This window comes from Macaca fascicularis, chromosome 15 (assembly GCF_037993035.2).
Source record: "Macaca fascicularis isolate 582-1 chromosome 15, T2T-MFA8v1.1".
Taxonomy (NCBI): domain Eukaryota; kingdom Metazoa; phylum Chordata; class Mammalia; order Primates; family Cercopithecidae; genus Macaca; species Macaca fascicularis.
In genome coordinates this window covers 15,579,783-15,605,692 of record NC_088389.1, presented here as the reverse complement: position 1 = coordinate 15,605,692, position 25,910 = coordinate 15,579,783, and the positions used below count along the sequence as shown (strand labels likewise).

Sequence of the window (25,910 nt, the reverse complement as noted above, 5' to 3'; positions counted from 1 at the left end):
CTTTGAGCCCAGTCGGTGAAAGACGGAGGCAGATCGATTCACAGCCCCAACAGCGCCGAGGACCTTCCCCCGCCACCCCTTCCCCGAGTCCGCCACCCCTTTCCCTCCCCTCCCCTCGGTGACTTCCTCCAACAGCTGACGAAGCTGTGTCCCTGGGCACCGCCTCTTCCGTCCGCGGCGCCCGGAGACGCCCGGAAATTTGCGGGCGCGCCGGAAGTTGAGAGGAGTTTCCTGCGAGCTCGGCTTCCTCAACATGGCAGCGCCCTTGTCAGTGGAGGTGGAGTTCGGGTGAGTCACAGAGCTGGGGCACCATGGGGATAGATTGAAGTCGTCGGGCTCGGAATTCCTTTCCTTCTGCCATGGGGCCTGACACGGCCGAATCACTGGGTGTCCCAGTGCCCGCTGTGAGCTACGCCACCCGCCTAGGAGAGTCTGAGAGGCCAGTCTCCCTTAGCGATGAGGCCGCATGTCGGGAAATAGAGGCGCACATTGGGAGGGAGATGCTCTCTGTTTACCCCTTGGTGCCCTGTGCTCCGTCGGAGTCGAAGGTCGTGACTCTTAGCAGGCAGCCTCTCTATCTTCTTTTCCATTCCTGTGTCGGACCAATCCCATCTGTTTGGCATCCGCATCTGAACTCCTAGAACCAAGAAGAACCACCCCTCCACCCACTGATTTCATTCTTTGGGCAGCAGTTTCTTTTCACACAGTTATTAAGGTCTTGTTTCTCGTGGGATGTAGTGGCCAGGGCGGGACTTTTTTCTTTTTCTTTCCCAAGACTTGGGGATACTAAACAGACCCGAGCCTTCTTCAGGACAGTCAGTAAACTTCTGCAGAACTTGAGTGCCTTCTGCAGAACCTGAGTCAGGTGGCGATATGGGGACAAATAAGAAATCACACTGAAGGGAACTAACACGGACAGTATAGTATACACAAGACGAAAAATGGAGAAATTGGGACACACACCAATTACCGAAGAAACACAGAGCAGGGAGGAAGTCTACTCAAGGCACTATTTTGTGCTTCCTACAAACAGGTTTATCATATGGTTTCAAAGCTGAGAGAAACTGCAGAGTTTAGAGAGAAGGCAAAGAAACTGACACCTTGAAACATGGGTGGTGTACTTTCCAGAATCACTTGAAAAGAGGGAATAGGTGTGTATGTGGGTGTGTGGGTAGATAAACAAGCCAAGGTCTATGTGAAAGGCAAAGTCTGGGATGGGAATCTAAAACCTCTGCCCAGTGCCTTTCTTCTCATTGGATGCCTCCCGTTTCTTTCATGTTTTCCCTTAATTGGGTAGTTCATTCACCAGCCATTTATTAAGTGCCTACCATGTGCCAGGCAGCAAGCCAGACACTGAGGATACAAAGATAAATAGAAGTCTGTCCGTGCCCTACAGCGTTCAGCATTTCTGCCCCTTAAAGGGGGGTAAGTCTCATGACTAAGTGCATTTTAATTGATATTGTCTGACTGCTTGGATCCAATTAGAACTGTATTGGTCTGGACTCCTCACTGTTTTGACTCACTGACCCTTGGCCAGCTACACTTCCTGAAGCCTGGGATTCTGGGAGGATCCCTTCTTCCTTAATAGGCCTCAGCAGAGCTGGAAAGAGAGAAACCACAGGCTGCTATGTTAAGATTTATCTAGGCCAGGCATGGAGGCTCATGCCTGTAATCCCAGCACTTTGGGAGGCTGAGGCAGGAGGACTACTTGAGCCCAAGAATTCGAGACCAGCCTGGGCAACATGGGGAGACTTCATCTCTACCAAAAAAAAAAAAAGATTTATCTATGGACAACTTGCCTTTCATTCTCATGTGTCAGACATGGTCTTTGTTTATCAAGAATGTCTCTGCCAGGTACTGTGCTAGCTCAGTGGGGAAGTCATGTGAGGAAGACCAGACCCTTGCTCTCCAGAGCTTACACACCAGCACAGTTGCCCTTTTTCTGACCCAATCATCTCTAACTTCAGTCTCCCTTACCTCCAAGATTGGAATAATGACCCCTGGCAAGGCAGGACAACATTCCTCCACCCACCTTCTGTCACCTCCTATCACAGCACAGCGTTCCATGAAAATTGCAGCTTCTCAGGAAGCAGGAATGCCCAACATGATGCTCAACCCAGGCTCCTCTCTTTGTCCTTGTGCTGATGCATGTTTTTGCCCTGACCTTTCTTTCATTTCTTATGTATCTTAGCAGACGTGATTCACCCTTTATCCAGAACTGGAGCAAATTTGCAAAGGCGAACACGCCCATCATTTTCTCCCTTTTGTCCCTTAGTGGCCACACTCCCACTTCAGTCCTGGAAGGGTCTCCCTCCTGAGCAGATACAGTCCTTTTGGCCCCACTAGCTCCCCCAGAGACCCTCTGGAAGGCCCTTCACACCCTTCTTGTCAGTGACCAGGTCTGCCACCCTTTGTCTTCCCCCTGAACTGTTCTCAGCAGAGCATTTTCTCAGGTCACGCAGGATTCAAAGTATGTAATACAGTTGTGTTTTGTGTCCCTGTGGTCCATGTTGTAAAGGCCCAGATGTGAAATTCTCTCTGTCCCACCCCTCTTCCTCCTTCCCAAGTTGGGGAGGTGTTGGCAAAAGGAGGGAATGTCATTGAAGTCAGAGAAGAACTGGGAGAAATGGGCATTTCCTTTCTTTTAGCAGATATTTGTTGAGTGTCTACTGTGTGCCAGGCCCTATTTTAGGCAGAGCTCGCAGCCCAGCAGGTGGAGAGGAAGTACATAAACAAAATATATATGTACATGTATATGTATGTGTATATACAGAAGATTAAAAGATGAAGATACATTAGAAATGGTGAAGGCAGTTTTGAGAACATCTATACCTGTCACTGGTATCAACAAACACATCCACCAAGAATTGAGGGGTGGAAGGAAGATGGAGATATGTCAGTTGAGTTTGAATAGCAGATCTTATAAGAGAGTCTGGCCTTGGGTCTCTCCTGGGATAGAGCAATCCCCTTGTCTGCCTCCCTGAATCACTCTTGAGGCTGGGCATGCACCTTCCCCCACTCCAGATGTGCTGACAGCAGAAATGCCAACCCCTCCCTTGAGGGCCAGTGAATTCAGCAGTGACAGGTCACTCTCTGAGTGAGACTGGTTCTCCCTTCATCCGCTTGTAAACGGAAAAACAGCCTCGGCCTCTGAGCCTGGCACCACCAGGTTTGGCCAGTCTTGGTTGTTTGCCTGAGTCCCAGTGCCTTCAGTTCCCATCCCTCTTCTCTGACCCCCAACTCCTGAGCCCCTTGCCTGTCACCCTCCCCCACCCCAGCTGCTGCATGTGCCAACCCCCACCCAGGAGAAAACGAGGCTCTTGGAAGGGGATAAATGGAGGCTCTGTGCGGGCTTGCAGCTGAAATGGCCCTGTGCGCGGCCACAGATGGGCCTCCTCTCCCCCTCCACATTTCTGCATCAACAAAGCGTGACCTTGTTTGGATGACAGTCGCCCCATGTTTTCCCCATGACAATGCTTGCCTTGCCTTTGCTTCCCAGTAGGCTGTCTCAGGACATCTCTGTTCCCTGAAATTGGGAAGGGTGGTGGGGTGGAGGACCTCGCATCCTTCAAAAGTCTGGTAAGGCCTTTTCAGTTAAGATCCACAAGAAGTCTGAGATGGGAATAGGGAGACCCAGAGGGAGAAGCAGCATGGGGCGCTGAAAGAGCCCTGGCGCTCATCTCAAAAGCCTCAGCTGCTGGACTTGGCTCCAGTCACCTCTGCAGTCCCCGCCTTCCCTTGTCCAGGTGCTGGGACACAGAAATGAACCAAACTCTGCCCTCAAGAGGCTTTCTGACCTTTGGGAAGTCCTGTTTTTTTTCTGACCAGTCTGCTGGTGCTAAGCAGGAATCACTTAGACTCAAATTATAATAGTTCAGCCCCTGCCTGTCTAACCTTGGACAATTTAGTTGCTTAACCTCTCTAGACTTGAGTCTACTTTTCTATCAAAGTGAGTTAATAATATCTACTTCCTCCCTTCTTCCCTGGGACTCCCTGAGGATGAAATGAGATGAGGAACATCTTATAAATGGTGAGGCGATGTGAACAGTTGTTGTTAGCTGATGCCAGGCCCTGTGGACTCTCTCAGCCTCCAGCACTGTGATGTGCCCACCTGGTCAGCAGCAGGTGGCATGGGCAGGAGCATTTCAAACCGTCATCTGGCCAGAGGAAACCCTTAGATGCACAGGATCTCCAGAGTGCCTCACAGTGGCTCCTCAACATTTTTCCATATGGAAAGACTGAAGCTTAAGATTGAGTCAAGGCCAGGCATGGTGGCTCAGGCCTATAATCCCAGCACTTTGGGAGGCCGAGGCAGAAGGATTGCTTGAGCCCAGGAGTTCAAGACCAGCCTGGGCAATATAGTGAGACCTCATCTCTGTTATAAAATATTTTTTAATTATTATTAGTTTTGAGACAGGGTCTCACTCTGTCGCCCAGGCTGGAGTACAGTGGCGTGACCTTGGCTAACTGCGCCTCAACCTCCCAGGCTCAAGTGATCCTCCCACCTCGGTCTCCCAAGTAGCTGGGGCTACAGGCTTGCACCACTATGCCCAGCTAATTTTTGTATTTTTTGTAGACACAAGGTGTTGCCATGTTGCCCAGGCTGCTCTTGAACTCCTTGACTTAAGCAATCCCCCCTCCCCTCTCAGCCTCCCAAAGTGCTAGGGTTATAGATGTGAGCCACTGTGTCTGGCCCCCAAATTATTTTAATAACAGGGAAAAAAGATGGAGTCACACATCTAAGGTCTCAACCTAGGGAGAGGTGGAGCCTGGGCTTCACACTGGGGCCAGCAGCTCCAAAGGCTGTGTTCTGCACCTGTGTGGTAAGCTGCCTCTCTAGAAGGCAGAGGAGTAAAAAGAAGAAAACAAGAGTCTGCAAATTTGGGTACTTTATTTTATTTTTTTAATAATTAGAGACAGAGTCAGGCATGATGAGTCACAACTCTAATCCCAGCACTTTGGGAGGATTGCTTGAGCCCAGGAGTTCAAGACCAGCCTGGACAACATAGGGAGACCCAGTCTCTACAAAAAATAAAAATGAAATTAGGCAGGTGTGGTGACACGTGCCTGTGGTCCCGGCTACTTGGGGACTGATGTGGGAGGTTCGCTTGAACCCAGGAGGTTGAGGTTGCAGTGAGCTGAGATCACGCTACTGCACACCAGCCTGGGTTGACAGTGAGACCTTGTCTCAAAAAATAAATAGTCCAGGCGCGGTGGCTCACACCTGTAATCCCAACACTTCGGGAGGCTGAGGCAGGTGGATCACGAGGTCAGGAGTTCAAGACCAGCCTGGCCACAATGGCAAAACCCCGTCTCCACTGAAAAAAAAAATACAAAAATTAACCAGGCGTGCTGGCACGTGCATGTAATCCCAGCTACTCTGGAAGCTGAAGCAGAAGATTGCCTAAACCCAGGAGGCAGAGGTTGCAGTGAGCCAAGATCACAGCACTGCGCTCCAGCCTGGGCGACAGAGTGAGACTCTGTCTCAATAAATAAATAAATAAAATAAAATAAAATAATAAAATGAAAATAGGCCAGGCACAGTGGCTCATGCTTGTGATTTCAGCACTTTGGGAGGCCAAGGCAGGGAGATTACTTGAGCTCAGGAGTTCAAGACCAGCCTGAACAACATGGCGAAATCCCATCTCTACAAAAAGTACAAAATTAGCTGAGTGTGATGCCATGCACCTATAGTCCCAGCTGCTTGGGGGTCTGATGTGGGAGGATTGCTTTTAAGCCTAGGAGGTCAAGGCTGCAGTGAGCTGTGATTGTGCCACTACACTCCATGCTGGGTGACAAAGCAAGACCTTGTCTCAAAAATAAATAAATAGACAATTTGCCGGGCACCTAATAATAATAATAATAACGTAGAGACAAGGTCTTGCTATGTCACCGAGGCTTTGTTTCACTGAGGCTCATCTCAAACTCTGGGCCTCAAGCAGCCATCTCGCCTCAGCCTCCCACAGTGCTAGGGTTACAGGTGTGAGCCGCCACACCTAGCCGGTACTTGATTATTAGTAAAAATTATATCCTACTTTACCACATTAGAAGTCATATTTAGGAATTAGTCACTGGGTCTGGGCAGAGTGGCTTGTGCCTGTAATCCCAGTGCTTTGGGAGGCTGAAGTGGGAGGATTGCTTTAGGCCAGGAGTTTGAGATCAGCCTGGGTAACACAGCGAGACTCCATCTCTACAAAAAATTTAAAAATTAACCTGATATGGGCCGGGCTCAGTGGCTCATGCCTGTAATCCCAGCACTTTGAGAGGCCCAGGTGAGCGAATCACCTGAGGTCAAGAGTTTGAGACCAGCCTGGCCAACATGGTGAAACCCTCTCTCTAAAAATACAAAATTTAGCCGGGCATAGTGGCTCATGTCTGTAGTTCCAGCTACTCAGGAGGCTGAGGCACAAGAATCGCTTGAACCTGGGAGGCGGAGGTTGCTATGAGCTGAGATCACACCACTGCACTCCAACCCGGACAACAGAGTGAGACTAAACAAAGTGAAATATAAATATAAATATAAATATAAATATAAAAAGTAGCCTGATATGGTGGCATGCACCTGTAGTCCTAGCTATTTGGGAGGTTGAACAGGAAGGTCTCTTGAACCCAGGAATTCAAAGTTATAATGAGCTATGATTGCACTACTGCGTTCCAGCATAGGTGACAGAGTGAGACCCTGTCTCTAAGAAAGAAAGGGGAAAAAAAAGAATTGGTCACTGCACCCAAGGTGTTTCTGCACCTTAGTCTCTGCTTCTCTCGGGCTTCATTACCAGCCCTATCCTCAGTTTTCCATCTCTGCTACCTCTTCCTATTTGCAGGAGCTCACCTAGCTGTCTTTTTCTCTGGTCCTCCTTTGCAGAGGTGGTGCGGAGCTCCTGTTTGACGGTATTAAGAAACATCAAGTCACTTTGCCTGGACAGGAGGAACCCTGTGAGTACTGGCTTTCTGAACCCCTCTCTTGGGGCCATTGAACAGGAGTTGGTCCATGGGGAACACTCAGCCTTGTTCAGGCCTGTGTTCTGTACCCGTGTGCTAAGCTGCCTCTCTAGCAGGCAGAGGAATAAAAAGAGTCTGCACGGCCGGGCCCAGTGGTTCACACCTGTAATCCCAGCACTTTGGGAGGCCAAGGTGGGCGGTGAGCACAAGGTTAGGAGTTCCAGATCAGCCTGGCCAACATGGTGAAATCCCGTCTCTATTAAAAATACAAAACTTGGCCAGGCGCGGTGGCTCACGCCTGTAATCCCAGCACTTTGGGAGGCCGAGACAGGCGGATCACGAGGTCAGGAGATCGAGACCATCCTGGCTAACACGGTGAAACCCCGTCTCTACTAAAAAATACAAAAAACTAGCCGGGCGAGGTGGCGGGCGCCTATAGTCCCAGCTACTCGGAAGGCTGAGGCAGGAGAAAGGCGTGAACCCGGGAGGCGGAGCTTGCAGTGAGCTGAGATCCGGCCACTGCACTCCAGCCTGGGTGACAGAGCGAGACTCCGTCTCAAAAAAAAAACAAAACTTAGCTGGGCATGGTGGTGTGTGCATGTAATCCCAGCTACTCGGGAGGCTGAGGCAGGAGAATTACTTGAACTGGAACCCGGGAGGCGGAGGCTGCAGTGAGCCGAGATCATGCCACTGTACTCTAGCCTGGACAACAAAGTGAGACTCCATCTCAAAAACAAACAAACAAAAAAAACCAAATGCTTGTTAATCTTTCTTGAACAAATATACACTGAGCACCTCCTATGCAGCAGACCATGTGGTCATCATTGTGGAGACAGACCTGAACAAGAGCCAGTCCCAGGCCAGGTGTGGAGGCTCAGTAATTCCAGCACTTTGCCGGGCTAAGGCGGGCGGATCACTTGAGACCAGGAGTTTGAGACCAGTCTGGCCAACGTGGCGAAACCCCATCTGTACTAGAAATACAAAAAATTAGCCAGGCATAGCGGTGCGTGCTTGTAATCCCAGCTACTCGGGGCTGGGGCAGGAGAATTACTTAAACCTGGGAGGCAGAGGTTTCAGTGAGCCGAGATCGCGCCACTGCCCTCCAGCCTGGGCGGCAGAGAAAGACTGTGTCACAAAAAAAAAAAAAAAAAGCCAGTCCCTGCCTTTAAATTGGGAGGTTTTAAAGAATTAACTTGCAGATCTTTGGCCGGGTAACTGTCAGGATAGCCTAGGGGCTACGGACCAGATACGGCAGGTGTTCAGATCTTTTGTAACCTTCGCAGTGGATTCTAGCAAGGGCTCAGGGATGGGATTCCAGTCTCCACCTGTGACTGAGATACTTCTGGGGAGAAGAGGGTATCATTTATATTAAGAGACAGGAAATGAGGTTCCTGGAGGTGGGCGGTAGAAAATGGTCAAGTCAGGCCGGGCATGGTGGCTCACACCTCTAATCCCAGCACTTTGGGAGGCTGAGGCAGGCGAATCACGAGGTCAGGAGATCGAGACCATCCTGGCTAACACGATGAAACCCCGTCTCTACTAAAAAATACAAAAAACTAGCCGGGCGAGGTGGCGGGCGCCTGTAGTCCCAGCTACTCGGGAGGCTGAGGCAGGAGAATGGCGGGAACCCGAGAGACGGAGCTTGCAGTGAGCTGAGATCCGGCCACTGCACTCCAGCCTGGGCGACAGAGCAAGACTCCGTCTCAAAAAAAAAAAAGAAAAAGAAGAAAATAGGCCAGGCGCAGTGGCTCACGCCTGTAATCCCAACACTTTGGGAGGCTGAGGTAGGAGGATTACCTGAGCCCAGGAGTTCGAGACCAGCCTGAGTAACATGGCAAAACCTGGTCTCTACAGAAAAATAAAAAATTAGCCAGGCATAGTGGCATGCACCTCTGTTCCTAGCTGTTTTAGAGGCTGATGCTGAAGGATTGCTTGAGCCCAAGAGATCGAGACTACGGTGAGCTATGATCACACCACTGTTCTTCAGCCTGGGTGCCAGAGTGAGACCCTGTCTCAAAAAAAAAAAAAAAAAAAAAAAAAAAAAAAAAATCAGAATATGTATGGGAGAAAAAAAGAAAATGGCCAAGTGAGATTTGGCAGGATTCTTCTGGAACTGGATACACATCTGCCAGTAATCAATTATTATTGCTCAGATTCACTGGCTGTCACACCTTTCTGTCCCTCCCTCAGGTTGGAGAGCAGTGGCACAGGGTGGGGTCTGTCTGCCACACTTCGAGGCTGGGGGACACTTATTAAGGAGCAGGGCACTGCCCACATTGAGCTGGGAGGGGGTGTGTGGCTGGGGTTTAGTGTCAGGATTGTGTGTGCCTGGTCAAGGAAGACATGGGGTGCTAAAGGTGACTGTTGCTTAGTTTGACAGATGGCCATGCAGCCTTGGGAGGGCACACGGTGCTCTCAGAAGAGGCTTCGGAAAGATTCGGTCTCAAAGACCTTGCCTGGAAGTTTATTAAAATATCACAAGTTATTGTTTATTTCCTCTGGATTTTGTCTGACATGAAAACCCACAAATTTTCTTTTTTTTTTTTTTTTGAGATGGAGTCTCGCTCTGTCTCCTAGGCTGAAGTGCCATAGTGCAATCTCAGCGCACTGCAACCACCACCTCCTGGTTTCAAGCAATTCTCCCACCTCAGCCTCCCAAGTAGCTGGGATTACAGGCAGGCATCACCACACCTGCCTAATTTTTGTATGCTTTTTTGTTTTTTGAGACAGAGTCTTGCTCTGTCACCAGGCTGGAGTGCAGTGGTGTGATCTCAGCTCACTGCAACCACCACCTCCTGGTTTCAAGCAATTCTCCCACCTCAGCCTCCCAAGTAGCTGGGATTACAGGCAGGCACCACCACACCTGGCTAATTTTTGTATGCTTTTTTGTTTTTTGAGACAGAGTCTTGCTCTGTCACCAGGCTGGAGTGCAGTGGTGTGATCTCAGCTCACTGCAGCCTCCGCCTCCTGGGTTTAAGCAATTTCCCTGCCTCAGCCTCCCGAGTAGCTGGGACTACAGGCGCACGCCACCACGCCCAGCTAGTTTTTTGTATTTTAGCAGAGACAGGGTTTCACCATGTTGGCCAGGATGGTCTTGATCTCCTGACCTCGTGATCTGCCCGCCTCAGCCTCCCAAAGTGCTGGGACTACAGGCACGTGCCACTAGGCCTGGCCAATTTTTGTAAGTTTTAGTAGAGACAGGTTTCCACCATGTTGGCCCGGCTGGTCTCTAACTTCTGACCTCAAGTGACCCGCCCACCATAACCTCCTAAAGCGTTGGGATTACAGGCATGAACCATTGCCTGGCCCACAGATTCTCATAATTCAAGCCCCATTTCACTCATTCTTTGACTGAGTACTCAGCAGTGTCAGATACAGTAGAAAATACTTTATTTGATGGGCACAGTGGCCAGCACTTTGGGAAGCCAAGACAGGTGAGTCGCTTGAGCCCAGGAGTTTGAGACCAGCCTGGGCAACATGGTGAAACCCCGTCTCTACAAAAAATATGAAAATTAACTGAGTATGGTGGTGCATCCCAGTAGTCCCAGCTATTTGGGAGGCTGAGGTCAGAGGATGGCTTGAGCCCAGGATGTGGAGGTTGCAGTGAGCTAGTAGCGTGCCACTGCACTCCAGCCTGGGCAACAGACCTGAGGCTGTCAGACCCTGTCTCAAAATAAGAAAGTACTTTATGGCCGGGCGCGGTGGCTCAAGCCTGTAATCCCAGCTCTTTGGGAGGCTGAGACGGGCGGATCGCAAGGTCAGAAGATTGAGACCACCCATCTCAAAAAAAAAAAAAAAAGAAAGAAAGTACTTTATTCTTTCATGTAGCTGGCAAATCTATGTCTAGTGCCCTCTTTGTGCCATCACTGTACTAAGTTACTGGATATTCATTAGTGAGCAAAATAGATGTGGTCCTTGCCCTTATAGAGTTAGCAATGTAATGGGAATGGAGCCAGGGAATAAACAAGTAAACAAATGAATGTATAACTGCATCATTACAACTTTTAGTAATTGGCATGAGGAGAACAAAAGAGTACTGGGATGGGACTAATATGTGGTCACCAGAGGTCTCTTTAAGGAGGTAACATACCAAGGCTGGGTGCGGTGGCTCGCACCTGTAATCCCAGCAATTTGGGAAGCCAAGGTAGGCGGATCACTTGAGGTCTGGAGTTCGAGACCAGCCAGGCCAACATGATGAAACCCTTTCTCTACTAAAACTACAAAAATAGTTGGGCATGGTGGCAGGCACCTGTAATCCTAGCTACTCGGGAGGCTGAGGCAGGAGAATCACTTGAACCCAGGGAGCGGAGGTTGCAGTGAGTTGAGACCACACCACTGCACTGCAGCCTGGGCAACAGGAGCAAAACTCCATCTCAAAAAGAAAAAAGGCCACCAGGCATGGTGGCTCACGCCTGTAATGCCAGCACTTTGGGAGGCTGAGGTGGTCAGATCACGAGGTCAAGAGATCGAGACCATCCTGGCCAACATGGTGAAACCCTGTCTCTACTAAAAATACAAAAAATTAGCTGGGTGTGGTGGCGGGCACCTGTAGTCCCAGCTACTCAGGAGGCTGAGGCAGGAGAATCGCTTGAACCCTGGAGGTGGAGGTTGCAGTGAGCCGAGATCACGCCGCTGCACTCCAGCCTGGGGGACAGAGCAAGACTCCATCTCAAAAACAAAAAAACAAAACAAATAAAAGGTAGAAACCAAAATTTAGAGAAGTTAGGGGTCTCACCCCAAGTCATAGTTATTTAAATAGCAGAGCTGGGATTCAGAACTAGCTTTCAGGCCACTGAATTTCAGAGTCCTGGCACTTTGCCACTAACCCCATCACCATCTAGCCCAAGAGGCTCCCTGAATCACTCTAACATCTTTTTTTTTTTTTTTTGGAGACAGAATCTCGCTCTGTCGCCCAGGCTGGAGTGCAGTGACGCAAACTTGGCTCACTGTAAGCTCCACCTCCTGGGTTCACACCATTCTCCTGCCTCAGCCTCCTAAGTAGCTGGGACTACAGGCGCCTGCCACCACACCGGCTAATTTTTTGTATTTTTAGTAGAGACGGGGTTTCACCATGTTAGCCAGGATGGTCTCAATCTCCTGACCTTGTGATCTGCCTGCCTCAGCCTCCCAAAGCGCTGGGATTACAGGCGTGAGCCACTGCGCCCGGCCCCACTCTAACATCTTATATTTTCCAATTTTTACACTTTCCTTAATTTATTCATGAGTTCAACAGCTACTTATTTCAACTTTCATGATAACCTCAAGAGATAAAAGAGACCCCTAAAAGAGAAGGAGGGACCCAAGGCCTGTCCAGAGTTACCCAAGTAGGGAGGCTGGGCTGGGACTCAGATTTTTTTATCCCTCATCTTCCAGGCACTGTTCAGGGAACAGGCAGGGGCCTATCCCCACTCTGGGAAGAAAGGAGGGGAGTGGGAGGGAAGGCACAGTGGCCCACTTAGTCTTTGGTCCCTTGGCTGTGAGTCCCTACACCTGGTTCCTGTTGTGCCCAGAGGCATGGGTCACACAGCAGACCCAGGGTAACCTAGGTTGGTGACCTAGGTCACCAACAGAGCTGGTTAGCAGCTGCCAGGCCTCACCCTGGCACATGTGAGCCCAGCTGGGGGTCAGGGGCCTGGTGCTGCTAGGACAGTCTTACCCTTCCCCCAAGTCCGTGCCCAGATATGTCATCTGGCAGCCTTCCCAGCCTAGGGGCTGCCACTTGGCCAAGCGAGTCTTGGTGGTTCCAGCAGAAATAATAGCAGCCGTAAGATTTCGGAATGTGACAAGCCTCACAAACTAGGGAACTCGTGGCTCCTAGGCCAGGGGAGAGCTTCCAAGCCAGTCAGTTTGGGAGAAGTGATGAGCAAAAGGCCTGAGGGAGTGAGACTGCGAGAGAGGAAGCCTGGCCCGCGCCCTTGCTCTTCACTTATGCCTGCTAGCCTCTTTCTTCCCCATCTGTTAGATGGGAGGTCGGGCTCGTTTTGTACATTACTGAGCTGGTTGTCTCTTTGACATCTATAAGAAGAGTTTCTTCAAGATCCAAGTATACACAATTCTGAGAAGCAGAGTGTGCTGACCCAGTAAGAAGCTATGTGAGACGAGGGATGTCTTTTTTTTTTTTTTTTTTTTTTTTTTTTTTTTTGAGACGGAGTCTGGCTCTGTTGCCCAGGCTGGAGTGCAGTGGCCGGATCTCAGCTCACTGCAAGCTCCGCCTCCCGGGTTCACGCCATTCTCCTGCCTCAGCCTCCCGAGTAGCTGGGAGTACAGGCGCCCGCCAGCTCGCCCGGCTAATTTTTTTTGTATTTTAGTAGAGACGGGGTTTCACCGTGTTAGCCAGGATGGTCTCGATCTCCTGAACTTGTGATTCGCCCGTCTCGGCCTCCCAAAGTGCTGGGATTACAGGCTTGAGCCACCGCATCCGGCCGAGACGAGGGATGTCTTAACAGCCATCTTGCTGAAACGGGCCAGCCAGGCACCCACCAGCTTAGGGTACTGCGGCTGTGAGAGTTGGTCTCTATGACTCAAGCATCCCTTTGACCCAAGGCCCCCTGCCCAGGCCCCAAGAGTAGACTTGGCCGCCTCACCTTTCCCTGCCTGTCTTCCTTCCCCTGCCCTGCCATTGTGCCCCCTCCGCCTGTTCCACTTGCGTTAAAGGGTGGCTGGTGAGGGAGGGTAGGAGCTGCAGGAGCTCCTGGGTGCTTTAAACTGCTTAGCATGCATTTCACAGCCTCTCTGGGGCCAGCTGTTCCTTTCTCTGCTCTCAGGGCCTGTTTGCTGATCCCCTCTCCACCTCCCTCCTCCCCACACCCCTCCCAGTCCCTGTGCAAAATTGCTTTTGAAAAGATCCACTTTCTGCTTAATTAAACAATGAGGAGGTCCCCTCGCACATCTGTAAACCTCCTTCTGCGGCCAGTTTAGCCCACAAACTGCTCCATTCTTACCCCCATTCACTTGTAAATGGCCCCTCTGATGTTCCCTCCACCCCCTCTCCTCTGTTACTCCCCCCTTGCGAGCTCTTTCTTTTCCCTTTTCAACTGAGGCCTGGGGTGGGCTCCCCGAAGAGCTCGACTTGGAGCCTGGTGGACTTGGTGGGGACAGAGGCGGTTTAACCTGTGGAAGAGAAGACTTAGGGGATCCTTTCTTCCATATCTGAAGGGCCATCCTGGGGAAGAGGGGGTACATTTGTTGGCATGGTCCCCGTGGACCATTCAGGCCCAGTGGGTGGGAATGACAGGAAGACAGATTTCTGCTTGGGAGAAAGGAGCTCTTAACAATCAGGGCCGCTGCACAGAGGAGCTGACCTCCTGTCCCTGGAGGTGTTCAAAGAGAGGCTGGATGAGGGTCAGTATCAGAGACGACTTTGAGGTTGTTCCCTTTCAGTCCTGCGAGGCTGAGGCTGACACCTTTTGGGGCTCTCCCACAGTGGGCAGTCAGTGTCCCCCAGAGTAGGACAAGTCCACTGGGGCGAGGGATTCTGGTGGAGCTTGCGTCGGTGCTCTCCACAATGGGTATCCTCCCTTTGGCAGCAGCCTTTAGAAGGTACTGGAGCCCAGAGGATGAGGAATCTGAAGTCACTGTGGGCTTACAGCTCAGAGCAGCCATCTGTTGAGCGTGTCCTGTGTATGTGACACTGCCAGGCCTGCCATGGGCGTTGTGCCTTACGTAATCCTCAGCAGCTCTTGGCATTTGGATTATTATCCCTGCTTGTCAGAGGATGACCCTGAGGCAGCAAGGTGAAGTGATTTCCCAGCCAAGGCCGTTGAGCACACAGCACAGGTCCTCTGGCTGTAGACTCAGAACTCAACCACTCCATCATAGAGCAGCAGCTCTCATCACCTGCTCTGTCCCCGATGGGCAGGCCAGGTGCCAAGGCATCCTGCACTGGAAACCTTGTGTTAGGTGCCCGTCTCCCTCCTCTGGTGCCGTGTGCCCAGGGGCAGCCTGGCTGCCAGCACCTCTAGCCTCAGAGTGTCATTCCTTCCACATGGGTTGTCCTGGGAGCATTAGCCAACCCCAACATCTTGTGGGTTCAAACATCTAAAATAGAAGGAAGGTCAGTATCTAGGACCCCTCACTACTCTCCCAGTCCCCTTATTCCCTTTCCAGCTTCTGATGGGAAGATACTGGATGCCACAGAAAACCCCAGCCAGTCCCAGCACTATCTGATTCATGGTTGGTTCTGCCCTGCCCTCTAAAGCTGGGGTGCCAGACCACTGGGCAGAGTGTGCAGAAACCCAGAGAGTGCGAGGGGTGTAGGTTCTTCCTCTGGATCCTAGAGTAATTACAGCATTGATATGCAGGTTACAGTGCTGAGAGATTTCTATATATCGTCTTATTTTATCCCCCACAATGACCCTATGAGACAATGTTAACATTCCCATTTTACAAAAAAAGGAAGCTGAGGCCATTTTACAAAAAAAGGAAGCTGAGGCTCCAAGAATTCCTTACCCAAGGTCATAGAACTAGGAAGTGATGGAGTCCAGCTCAAAACCAGGCCTGTCTGACTCCAGGGTCCATGGTTTTAATCTCTTTCTCCCTCCCGCCTTTCCTCCCTACCTCCCCAGTTGTCCACTCAAGTAATGGTAATGGTAGTGCCATACGTTTGAGCTGGATTGTGATTCGAGTGTCACATCAGAGACACATGGAAGCACAGGCCTGGGCAGTGGGTCCTGGTTCCCAGGAAGCACATACCTAGGAGATACCGCCGAGGTTCACTAAGAGGGAGAGGCCCCTACGAGAGCAGGCCCGTTCTCAAGGCCTGGCCCCATCTCCTGCTGAGCTTCTTACCTTCTCCGTTCTGCTAACTTCAACCTGCCCATTCCATCCTGCCCCAGCCTTCCCATGTGTTATCCTTCTGCCCAGAATGCTCCCCACCCCACTCATCCTTCAGACCTGAGCTTCACTGTTTAACATCCTCAGCCAGGCCTTTCCTGATCCCAGATGAAGGAGATAGCATGTGTCACAACTAATTAATATGGTCTGTCTCCCCTGCTGGCCTCTAGCTCCATGAGGGTAGGGAGCTCTGTGTCCCTCTTGCCCACTACCATCTCGCTAGCACCTTGCACATAGTAGCTGCTCAATAAATATTTGTCTCCTGAGTGATCACATGGGATTCCAGGAGGGAGACCGCCCCTAGTAGGAGAGGGAAGACAAGAGGACACAGAGTGGGAAGGTGAAAGTGAGAGTCTCAAGCCCCCATCTATCCCAGAGTCATCCATCCCCAAGCTACCAGCCCCTGACTCTGCTTAACCCTTCCTCCTCCCCTGGGCGCCTTTGGAAGCCGACCATCTGGCTTGGAGGCTATTTGCATATTGTCTGTGCCTCAGCAAGCCTAGCAAGATGTCCCTGGGGGTGTGTTTCAGGCCAGGCCGAGTGGCCCTTGCATCCTGCGAAGGGAGCCATGAGTTCCCCCTCTCCCCACCCCCAAATCCAGGCATGGGGGAACAATACGGGTGGTGATGCGGTAGCCTCACCATGGTAACAGGCTATCAAAAATGTGGGCAGGCCTGGGTGGGGGGTGGGCAGAAGAGGGAGGGAGTGACCTCAGCAAATAGGAGCATCATGATAAATGAGCCAGCACCGGGCAGCAGACTTATCCCCCAGCTCATCCCTCTGGGACTCCATGCTGGTGCCATCGTTCAGATGACCCCACCATGACCACTAGCCCTTCCCCCACCCCCAGGCCTATCCAGAGTGGAGCAGAAGCACCTTCCCTTTGGAGGGAGCCAGGACTGTCTCCTAATTGAGTCCGGGTTCCACGCAGGCCAGGCACTGCCTAGACCCTCTCGCCGTCTCCACACACACAGGCACACCCCCGCCCGCCTGGGCTGGCTGATGGATGTGTCAGACCCCGGTGGCTCTATCGAGCGGCCACAAGATGTATGGGTTGGCGGCCCACCAGACAGTGCCAAGATGGAGGCCAAGCGGATTCAGAGCCAAGGGGAAACCTCTGAAACCCAGACCTCAGGGAGGAACCCAGCCAGGAGTCCAAGTGGGCTGCAGCTCGTTGGAGGCAGCCTTCTCCCCATCCCATGCCTACTCCAGGGACCATGAAGACTCCGGTCTGCTTTGTTTAAAAGGAGACATTAAAATGGAAAGGCGGCAGCCTCAGTCCATGGACACTTTGCCCATGGCCCTGTGCTCTGCTGGCATACGAGCCAGGCAAGTTGGCACTGAGCAAAGTGGACCATCCAGGCTGCAGGCCTGTCAGAGCGAGAGTGGCACGCATGCCAGCCAGTGTGCCTTAACTCCCTGCCCAAGGCTGGGGCTGTGTGTGTGTGCGCCACGCTGCGGGCCTGGACGGGGCAAGGCAAAGTCTCCCTGAGTCCTAGCAGCCTCTCCCTCGCCTACACTCCAGGACTCTGGACTCCAGGCAGGAAAACCAAGGCCCCACCTGGGCCTTCTCCAGCTTAGCCCTGAGCTTTGTCTCAGGCATTAGTCCAGGACAGCAGACCCCTCTGGACACTGACTCAGGATGGGGGTGGTTAACCCCAACCCCTCTGCTGGCTTCCCAGAAGCAAGTTGTCTCCCTAGGACCTTTATCCTCAAGTTGTCTAAGGGAATGAGAAGAAACTCCGCAGCCTCAGGAGAATGGCCCTGTTTCAGGGGCAGACAGTTGAGGACCATAGGCTTCGAGGTGTTTATAGAACCACATTCCTGTGTGCTGTGGCTCGATACTGCTGCCCCTAGGAAAGGAGAGGTGACCCTGGAGACAGGTGACTCTGAGCCTCCACATGACATACAGAGAGACTGGTGGCTCTCCTAGAACCAGAAGGAGGCAGATCTCAGTGTTAGCTGAGCAGGAGAGGCCCCTGTCACCCGAATCTCTGGCCACCGCTGGCGTGGAGGGCTCTGGAAGCGTGGGGTGGTGGCAGGGGAGTAGAGCGGGGATTTGTCAGCATCCCTGGCTGGTGAATGATCCTTTTCTCTCTCTGCCGGAGGAAATTAACTGATGTTATCAGCTCAGCAATTGTTTTTTTCCCCTCACAAAGGGAAATATATGCAGACCCCTCCAAGAGCAAAGCCAAAGCCTTCCCATCTGGGACTGGCTGGAGAGAGAAAGGTGGAGGGGGCTCTTCAGAGTCCTCTCAGAAGTCCAGCCATGGCAGTTGGAGACTGGCTTCCAGGACTTGTGGTTAGGGGCTTGTCTCCTAACCCTTTAGATGCGACAGTCCTCCCGCCATCTGCCTGGAATCCCTCCACTCTAGGTAAATCCCATTGCCTCTTCTCCAGGACTTCAGCAGTGCCATGTGCAGCTGTCTCTGAAGATCCACCTGGCAAGTCACCGGCCTGTCCTAACCTGTTTCCTCACCTTTGGAATGAACAAGTTCATGGGCCATCACAGCCTGGTCTAAAAAAAGCCCTCTAAACCCCATGTGTATTTCCGTCTGGGCCAGGCAAGGCTCTGGGGGGACAGGTGTCATTTGAGTTTGACAAGAGTTTGTTCTGTGCATTCCTCTCCAGGGGACATCCGGAACCTGCTCGTCTGGATCAAGAAGAATTTGCTAAAAGAGCGGCCAGAGTTATTCATCCAGGGAGACAGCGTGTGAGTCCCATTCCTCCCTTCCCTGAAGAGGGTGGAGGGAGGGACGGATATCTGAGCCCCCACCCTCGGGTTCAGTCCTGGCCTTCTCTGAATCCGGTTCTCCCCTTCCTCCTCCTTGACTCCTCCAGAAAATAGTCTGAGATCTATTTTCAGTTTTCTTGTTCCTAAAACCAAACTCTTGAGGATTTTTTAAATCCCAGATGAAAGGAGCCTGGTGAATTTCTCAGAAAACTTGGATTCTGCCCTCTGGTTGCCACAGACTTGCTGTGGGACCTTAGACGACTTACTTCACTTCTCTGGGCCTCAGTTACTCTCTACACAGAAAGTGCTGAGGAAAAAAATGTAGCTAGTACAACTGAAGAGCTAAATATTGTATTTTATTTCATTGTAATTTAAAGAGCCACATGTGGCTAGTAGATTACCATACGGTGCAGCACAGGTCTAGAATTCCAAGGAGTCACTGACTCTGTGCATGCACACACCCATGCACACGCACACACACTCACTGGGGACACCCCATAGAAGCCCAGAGCAGTCTCCTTGGAAAGGACCAGGTTCCAGTTGCCAAGAAGTTACTTCTAAAACAAGGCCAGTCCCCCTTGTGAAAGGTGGCCGGTGCAGTTGTGAGGCTCGCTTATTTGCCTCGAAGCATAGGTCACTGTGAGGTCCTAGGGGATCAGCCTTCCTTCAGGTCATGGTCCAGTGGTCCTGGAGGCCACCTCTAAGGCCAGCAGCGCTCCTTGGGCCATTACCAGTGGGAGCCAGGCTAAGTTGCCTGACCGAATGCTGACCTACGCTGCCTTATGCCAGGCAGGACTGCACATGAACATTGCCATGTGGCATGGCAACTGATTCAGAAGAGGCAAAACAGCCTTCTCTCCAGGATGTGCATGCAGAGACCTAAAAAAAGCTGAAGTTCTTTTCCAGGGCTAATGAGAGTAAGGTTAGACCCCTGGAAAAGTCCCACTAATGATTACCGTGACAGTGTGGCAAGAACTCCACACATACCAGCTGATTTCCTTTTCGTGTAGGCCTTGTGGGACAGACACTATCACTTATCCCATTTTCAGATGAGGAACCTGATACTCAGAAACAAAATGACCTGCCCACGGTCTGGGTGGTGGTGCTGGCTGGCATTTGCACCCATTTTCCATCTGGCTACAAAGACCATGCATGACTGTCTGACCTGGTTTCCTTCACACTCAGACCAGCCTCCCCTTCCTGGGAGATCTTTAGCCAGACCCCAGGAGGAAGGCTCCCCAGCACACTCTCCTGCTCTCCTGCAGCCCAAAGCTCTCAGCCTCTCTTCCTCTGTGCTACTGCCTCCTGCTTCTCTCTCCCTGCTACTCACCACTATCTTTCCCACAGGCGGCCAGGAATTCTGGTGCTGATTAACGATGCCGACTGGGAGCTACTGGTCAGTACCTCGGGTGACATCCCTCCCCCAGCCCTTGCCCTTGCTGCTTCAGTGGGAAAGCCTTGGGCCTCTCTCAGGCACATATAGAGTGGCTGGGTAATCCTCCGCCCCACTCCAGCCCCACACTGAGGCTGCTGGAGTCTCTCACTCCAGGTGAGGAAGGGATGGGTAGCTGGGGACGTGGGAGCAGCCCTCCATCCTGAAGATTTGCAGGTTGAGGTATAGGATACCCATTTTTCTGGTACAGTCTGTCTCTTCCAGAGCAGCCAGTCCTCAGCCCCTGCTCTCCCAACTCCTGGGGTGGAACTGGGAAGGTAGCCCTGAGGGTCTCCCACTCCCCTCTGTCCCGCACCAGGGTGAGCTGGACTATCAGCTTCAGGACCAGGACAGCGTCCTCTTCATCTCCACTCTGCACGGCGGCTGAGGGCCCTTCTCTGGGCCTGGGCACCCTTAGAGGGGAGAACGAAGCAATCAGACATCCCCTTGGGCCCTGCTTCCAGGTCTCCCTGTCCCCCTTGCCTGTCTTCTTCCCTGCTCTGTCCCCCAAGCTCCCTCCAGGCAGGGAAAAGAGGCCAGGTGCTAAAAATGAGCCTTTCTCAAGCACGTGAGCAGGGGAAGGCAGACAGGCACCAGAGCCCAGCACTCCCTTTTCCAGCAGCTGTGATGGGGGAGGGTGCCCCTCTGGTTTGTCAAGAGTGGAAGGAGGCTCTGTGGCCAGGTGACCTGGCTGCCTTCCACTCCTTGTACCTCAGTCTAAACATGGAGTGGCCGCTGACAAGGTGCTCCAGCCCCAGAGCCAGCATCTTCATGGGGAAGATGAATGGACCTGAGTAGCTGAAGGAAGGCCCCTCCCTACCCAAAGATTGGAGGCTTCTCAGCCTCAATTTCCCTGTCTGGACAGCTGAGGGCTCTGCCTGTCCCCCACTGCTATCAGTATGGAACCCCAGCTGGGGTCCCCTATTCAGTGCTGACTCCCCCCAGCCAGCAGCTGCTCCTCCAGCCACACCCCTCCTTCTGCTCCCCCCACCCCTAGCCCTTGACCCTGGCTGGCCTACCCCCCTCCACAGGCCACCAGATGGGCTCCTGAGACCCTCCCCAGGCTGCTTACAGCTCATTCTGCTGGGGGTAGAGATGAGGGGAGGGAGTAAGTTAAACCTTGGAGTAGCAAGTAGAAGCCTGGGGGGGATCTGTGTGCCTCAGTTTCCTCCTCTACAACTGAATATTTATAGTGGCTGAAAACTGGGGAGATACCTGATGGTGCAGATGTCCATTTTCTCTCCCTTCCCACCTCCTGCAGGAAGCAGGAGGGGGCAGGCCGCACCTGGTAGGCAGAGTGGTTTGCTCCCCCTCCCCTTCCCTTCTGGAAGTCTTGGGGCCTCAGTGCTTGCAACAGCCGGCCTTGTGCAAATAAAAGACTAGGTTGTTTACTAGCCTTGCTTGGAGCTTCATCCTTGGAAACAGGTGGCACCTCATATCCCCCCAGCCATGGTCTGTGATACAACCTCTCCATCCTCAGCCTAGAGCCTCAGAGCTACCCTTCACCCTTCACCCAAAAGAGGGGTGGGGGTGAACACTCAGACAATCTGAGACAGGGTAGTCTAATAGAGCCATCTGGAGAAGGGGGTGGCAGAGTCAGTCTGTGCTGACCAGTCTGCGTCCCAGGACGCATCCCCACCCGTCTGTCCAAGGCTTTGTCCCACCAGCTGCAGCCAGCAGCCTCAGAACCCAGAATGGGGGTGGCATAGATAAGACTGCTGAGCCCCCTTTCTGTGGTCTTTCCTTCCCATGACCTGGAGAAAAGAGCTTTGTTTGCTGGAGGGAGACCCCCAAAAAGAATTAGGGTGCTAACATCCCATCAAAAGCGTCATCCCACCCAAAATAGTGCTTTTCATTCTATGTCAGTAATTTAAAGGGGAATTTCTCACCTCTCACCCTGTGGAGATGGAAGTGGCAAAAGGTTGTCCCAGCAGTGTTGGGGGACGGGGTGTATACATCATTCTTTTGGGGATGGATGACCTGCCGGCTGGTGGGCTTTTCTCCAGCACTACTGCAGGTAGAAGCCCTCTGGGCTTGTGTGGAGTGGGAGCAGCCGTGTTGGGACTATGGGGAGGAGCTGGTCTGGGTGCAAATTAAGGCTAGTGTTGGGGTCTGAGTGCTGTCCAGAAAGGCTGTGTGACCAACCCTCACTAGTTCCTGAGGTCAGGGTCTCCATGTTAGGGAACAAAGCAGGAGACTTGGAACAGCCCCTACCGCTGCACTTTCAGAAGGTCAGCCTGTCCCATTCTTGTAACCTGGAGGTCCCTCCCTGTCTCCACCCCACTGAGCTGCAGGAGCAGCGCATCAGTGCACCTGATTGGAACACCCCAGATTGCAGGTCCTGGAAACTGGGCGCTAGGATCCGTTTCTCTGGCTGCAAAGAGTGGGAGGCCTGATGTGGGATATCCCTTCTCCCACCACACCCCAATTAATGCTGAAGAGTAGGGCAGGAGGAGGTGCTGGGAAAACCGGGTTTTTTGGCACATGGGGGTGCAAGCACTGTAGTTGAAATTGGCCATGGCCAAGGCACTCCAGACGATTTCAGGTCATTTTTAGCCCCAGGCTGGAAAGGGGTCAGGGAACAGGTGACCTGGGCTCAGCCAGCCCCCAGCAGCTCCCAACCACCCCTCTCCCAAGCAACTCCTGGTCCCTGCTTTTGAGGAAATAAACAAATAAAACCCTGCTATCTCCGAAGATTTTTCTTTAATGAAAAGGATTCGTTTTTCCAAGTTCTATTTCCAAAGCCAAGGCGATTGCCGGGCTGGAGCGCATCGTTGGCGACGCTTGCCCGTCGGACCCTGGCAGCGGCTGGAGGAGGCTCAGCCTCTCGGTCCGTCCGGAGGGCTTGCGGGAGGGGTTGGTTGGTTTGGGATTTAGGGGTTGATTGAGGATTTGTTTTGTTTAGGTAGAGAGTATTGGGATGATAAGTTAGAACAACTGCGAAACGAGTTAGCGGGCGCATTCGGCCGGCCTCTTTCACCCCCGACTTCCTGCGGCTTGGGCTGAGGGCGGACCACGTTCGGCCCCGCCGCTGCGTGCAGGCTTCGTTCCGGCCGAAATTTGAAAGGAGGAAAAACGACGCGATCGACTGGAGGACCCTGCCGGCCGGTACTGGTCACCCGCAGAGGAGAAGGAAGAAGGACGAGGATGCGGATGGCGGCGCTGGTGGCAGGGACCGGCGTCCCTGTGCGCGCGGGCTGGGACCGCGATCCTCGCCCTGGGGCCAGCCAGCCGCCGCCCCGAGAGGTCTCGCCCGCGCTGAGCTCCGTCCCTGCGGCCCCCGCCCCTGTTGCGCCCGGAGCTCAGCCACAGATGTCCAGCCACAATTCTCGGTTGGCCGCAGACTCGTACAAGAATTGCGTTTGGACAATCAGTGGCGAAGCCCCTGAGTTCAGGGCCCTGGTCTCCTGCGGGGTTCCGCTTGGCTCCTAAAAAGCGCCAGACCAGGACATCTCGGAGCTGCGCGTCGGACCACCTCGCAGGCGCTCAGCAGCGGCTGCCCATCTGGCGGTAAGGTGGACTAGCAAGCACGCGGATCCTGACCCTGTGCGGGGATCCCCATCGCCCCTGGCGTGGCTCCTTCGATCGCGGCCCGGAGTCCCCAGAGTGGCCCGCGTTGGGTCTCAGCGCCGCCCCAGGTCGAGGGGGAATCTCCTCTGTCAGGCCTGGGGAACCCCGACTCCCCTCTCCCTGCCCCCAGCCTGGACTCTCCGGGAATCCGGAAGGCAGGACCCCCAGGCCGGGTGGCGTTTCCGAGCCCGGGGTCCAGGTTGCTGGATTCGTGGGTCCCCCGCCCCCGCCCAGCCCCGCGCACGCACCGGCTCGGGCGCTCTCCGCTTTCCTGTGGCTGAGTCGCGGCCGGGGCGCCTGCGGTGGCGGTGGCGGCAGTGGCCCGGGCGGCGGAGAGTGCTGGAATGCGCCGCCGGGTCACCTGCAGCGCCCGGGGAGCCGGACTGGGAGCCGGCGGGCTGCCGAGGCGCAGGGCTGAACCCGAGCGGGCGCCTCTGGCGGCTCGGGGCCGGGGCGGGCTTTTAGTGGGCCGCTCCAACAATACGGGCCTGGCGCGGAGAAAGGGGCTCGGCTGCAATTGGTACTGGATTTGAATAACGCCACGGGGCCATCAATGGTCATTGTGTCGGCGGGTAATGAATCTCCGCTGTCTCTCGGGCTGGCCAGGCAGCTGCAACCTGCGCTCAGGCAGCTCTTAAAGACATAGCGTGCCCCTCCCCGGGGGCCGCCTCCCCCTCTGCACCGGCCGGACCCCTCGTCCTCCCACCCCCACTCGGCGCCCTCAACTCCCGATGCCCCGCCTGCTCCCTCGGCCTGACCCCTTTGCCCATCGCCCCCTCCCTTCTCCTGGGCCAGGCACCAGCATCCCGGCCCTGCTCTCCCCTGGACCTGACTCAGGCCCCGGCCTTGGCTGAGCAATCCAAGAGCACCCAGGGCACCCCAGAGTCTTTTACGGCCCATCCCTTGTCTCCCAGCTGCATGGAAACCAAAGGCCTCTGGAGCCCCCCTCCCTAGGACCCTGCCCAGGGGCTTTCACAGGAGGGTGAAGGGGAACAGTCTGGAAGTCAGAGGGTCACCCCCTGAGAAGACCACGCTGAAGGATAAAGGAGAAGGGGGTACAGTCCCCACCCCTGGGCTGAGGATACCATCCCTGGAGACCACACCCCACCCGGGAGCTGGAGCCTACCCCCTCCCCCCACCAAGGACCAGAGCTTGATTCCCAGGCTCCAGCAGGCTCCTGGATACCTCGGGGCTAGCAGCAGGGGTGGGGGGAGGGGAGCAGGTGGGTGTGAGAGGGGCGTGGAATCTGTGAATGCTTGTCTTGTCACTGTCTATTCCATTGGGCAGTCCACCCATCCAGGAGAGCAGGGGCTCTGTCCAAGGTCTAATGCACCCCCAGCCCCACCCCCGGCCTGGTGTGGCAGAGAAGGTTCTCAGTCTACTGGGTAGATACATAGCCAGTTTCTCACCCCTAAAGCCCAGCCTGTCTTTCCCAATGAACCTCACACCCTAAAGCCGGAGTGTGTGGTCATTTTTCCCATACAGCCTGCCTTCCATTCACCCCAGGGTTCTCCAAGCACCCAAAATACCCTTGCCTCTGTCCTGGCACACCAAGCTGCCTTGCTTTGAAATGCTCTCCTGTCCTCACAATCTCTGGGTGGCCTTGCCACGTGCCTGGCTGAATTGTGAATATCGGTTTGTCTGAGTCTCCTCCCTAGGACAGGAAATGGGTCCTATGGATCTTTGTGCCTCCAGGGCCTAGTCCAGTGCCCTCCCCCCAACCAATCATTAAATATCTGTGGGTGGTTGCACCATGCCCGGTGACTTCAAAATGAGTCACATAGACTTCTTGGAGTTTCTTATAAAAGTTGAAAGAATGTTGCTTGTGGGGAGTAATTCTTGCAGCCTGGGTTTTACAGGGAGGGAGCCCTGCTGACCAGATTCCAACTCCTGGGAATGCTCCATTTGGTAATAATAACAGCAAAGATTGTGTATTGTGTGCCAAGCACTAAGCTCTTTGAAGGTAGTAGCTCACTGATTCCTTACAATAAGCCTGGAAAGTAAGTGCTGTTATCAGCTCCATTTCACAGATGAAGAAACTGCAGAGCCATCCTTCCTTAGGCTCCTGCCTGGGGCTTCCAGCTGGAGAGGGAGGGGGAGAATTCTGGAGGTCAGAGGGTCACCCCCTGAGAATACCATGCTGGAGGATAAGGGAGAAGGCATGCAGCCCCAATCCCCAACCTCCAGAGACCGCACCCACTAGGGATCTAGAAACCCAGAGCTGTGGGACTTATTGCACACTCTAGTTTCCCAGACTTTATTTAGCAGGTACAGAGGGGATGGATGTAAATGCACACTTAAAACGACGGGATCCAGGAGACACTCTGTGTCACCTTATAACATTATAATCCAGTCCCAGCCCCACCCCAGCCTGGCATGAACACAACCAAGATAGAGTGGGCA

At 53.3% G+C, this 25,910-nt stretch overlaps 2 protein-coding genes and 1 long non-coding RNA gene across 5 annotated transcripts in view; 2 read left to right on the top strand and 1 right to left on the bottom strand.

Annotated features, from left to right (window-relative positions):
• Window positions 1-222: 222 nt before the first annotated feature.
• URM1 (ubiquitin related modifier 1) lies at window positions 223-25,328 on the top strand. Of its 2 annotated transcripts, none has more exons than XM_074016431.1 (5): window positions 223-288; window positions 6,863-6,933; window positions 18,403-18,484; window positions 19,853-19,901; window positions 22,843-25,328. In XM_074016431.1, the coding sequence occupies exons 1-5, from the start codon at window positions 254-256 to the stop codon at window positions 22,867-22,869; spliced, it is 264 nt and encodes an 87-aa protein (XP_073872532.1). In that variant the 5' UTR covers window positions 223-253; the 3' UTR covers window positions 22,870-25,328. The 2 variants fall into 2 exon arrangements, with proteins under 2 accessions (XP_073872532.1, XP_005580810.1); XM_005580753.4 differs by lacking the exon at window positions 22,843-25,328 and adding an exon at window positions 20,257-21,329.
• Window positions 22,624-24,115, bottom strand: LOC123569182 (uncharacterized). Its single transcript, XR_006692774.3, has 2 exons — window positions 23,756-24,115; window positions 22,624-23,048 (listed from the first exon to the last, which is right to left on the bottom strand). It is a non-coding gene; the product is annotated as an uncharacterized lncRNA (long non-coding RNA).
• Window positions 22,984-25,910, top strand: part of CERCAM (cerebral endothelial cell adhesion molecule) — a 47,292-nt gene continuing 44,365 nt past the window's right edge. For both annotated transcript variants that reach the window (XR_012424322.1, XM_074016409.1), the window contains exon 1: window positions 22,984-23,447. The gene's annotated coding sequence lies outside the window, so the exon portion shown is untranslated. The remainder of the gene's footprint in view (window positions 23,448-25,910) is intronic.

What these genes read in the sequence shown, in the direction of transcription:
- URM1 (XM_005580753.4), top strand. Translation starts at nt 254, where the DNA reads ATGGCAGCGCCCTTGTCAGTGGAGGTGGAGTTCGG. An exon ending in TCAGTGGAGGTGGAGTTCGG is followed by an intron (nt 289 to 6,862) that starts GTGAGTCACAGA and finishes CCTCCTTTGCAG; the next exon opens with AGGTGGTGCGGAGCTCCTGT. An exon ending in GCCTGGACAGGAGGAACCCT is followed by an intron (nt 6,934 to 18,402) that starts GTGAGTACTGGC and finishes ATTCCTCTCCAG; the next exon opens with GGGACATCCGGAACCTGCTC.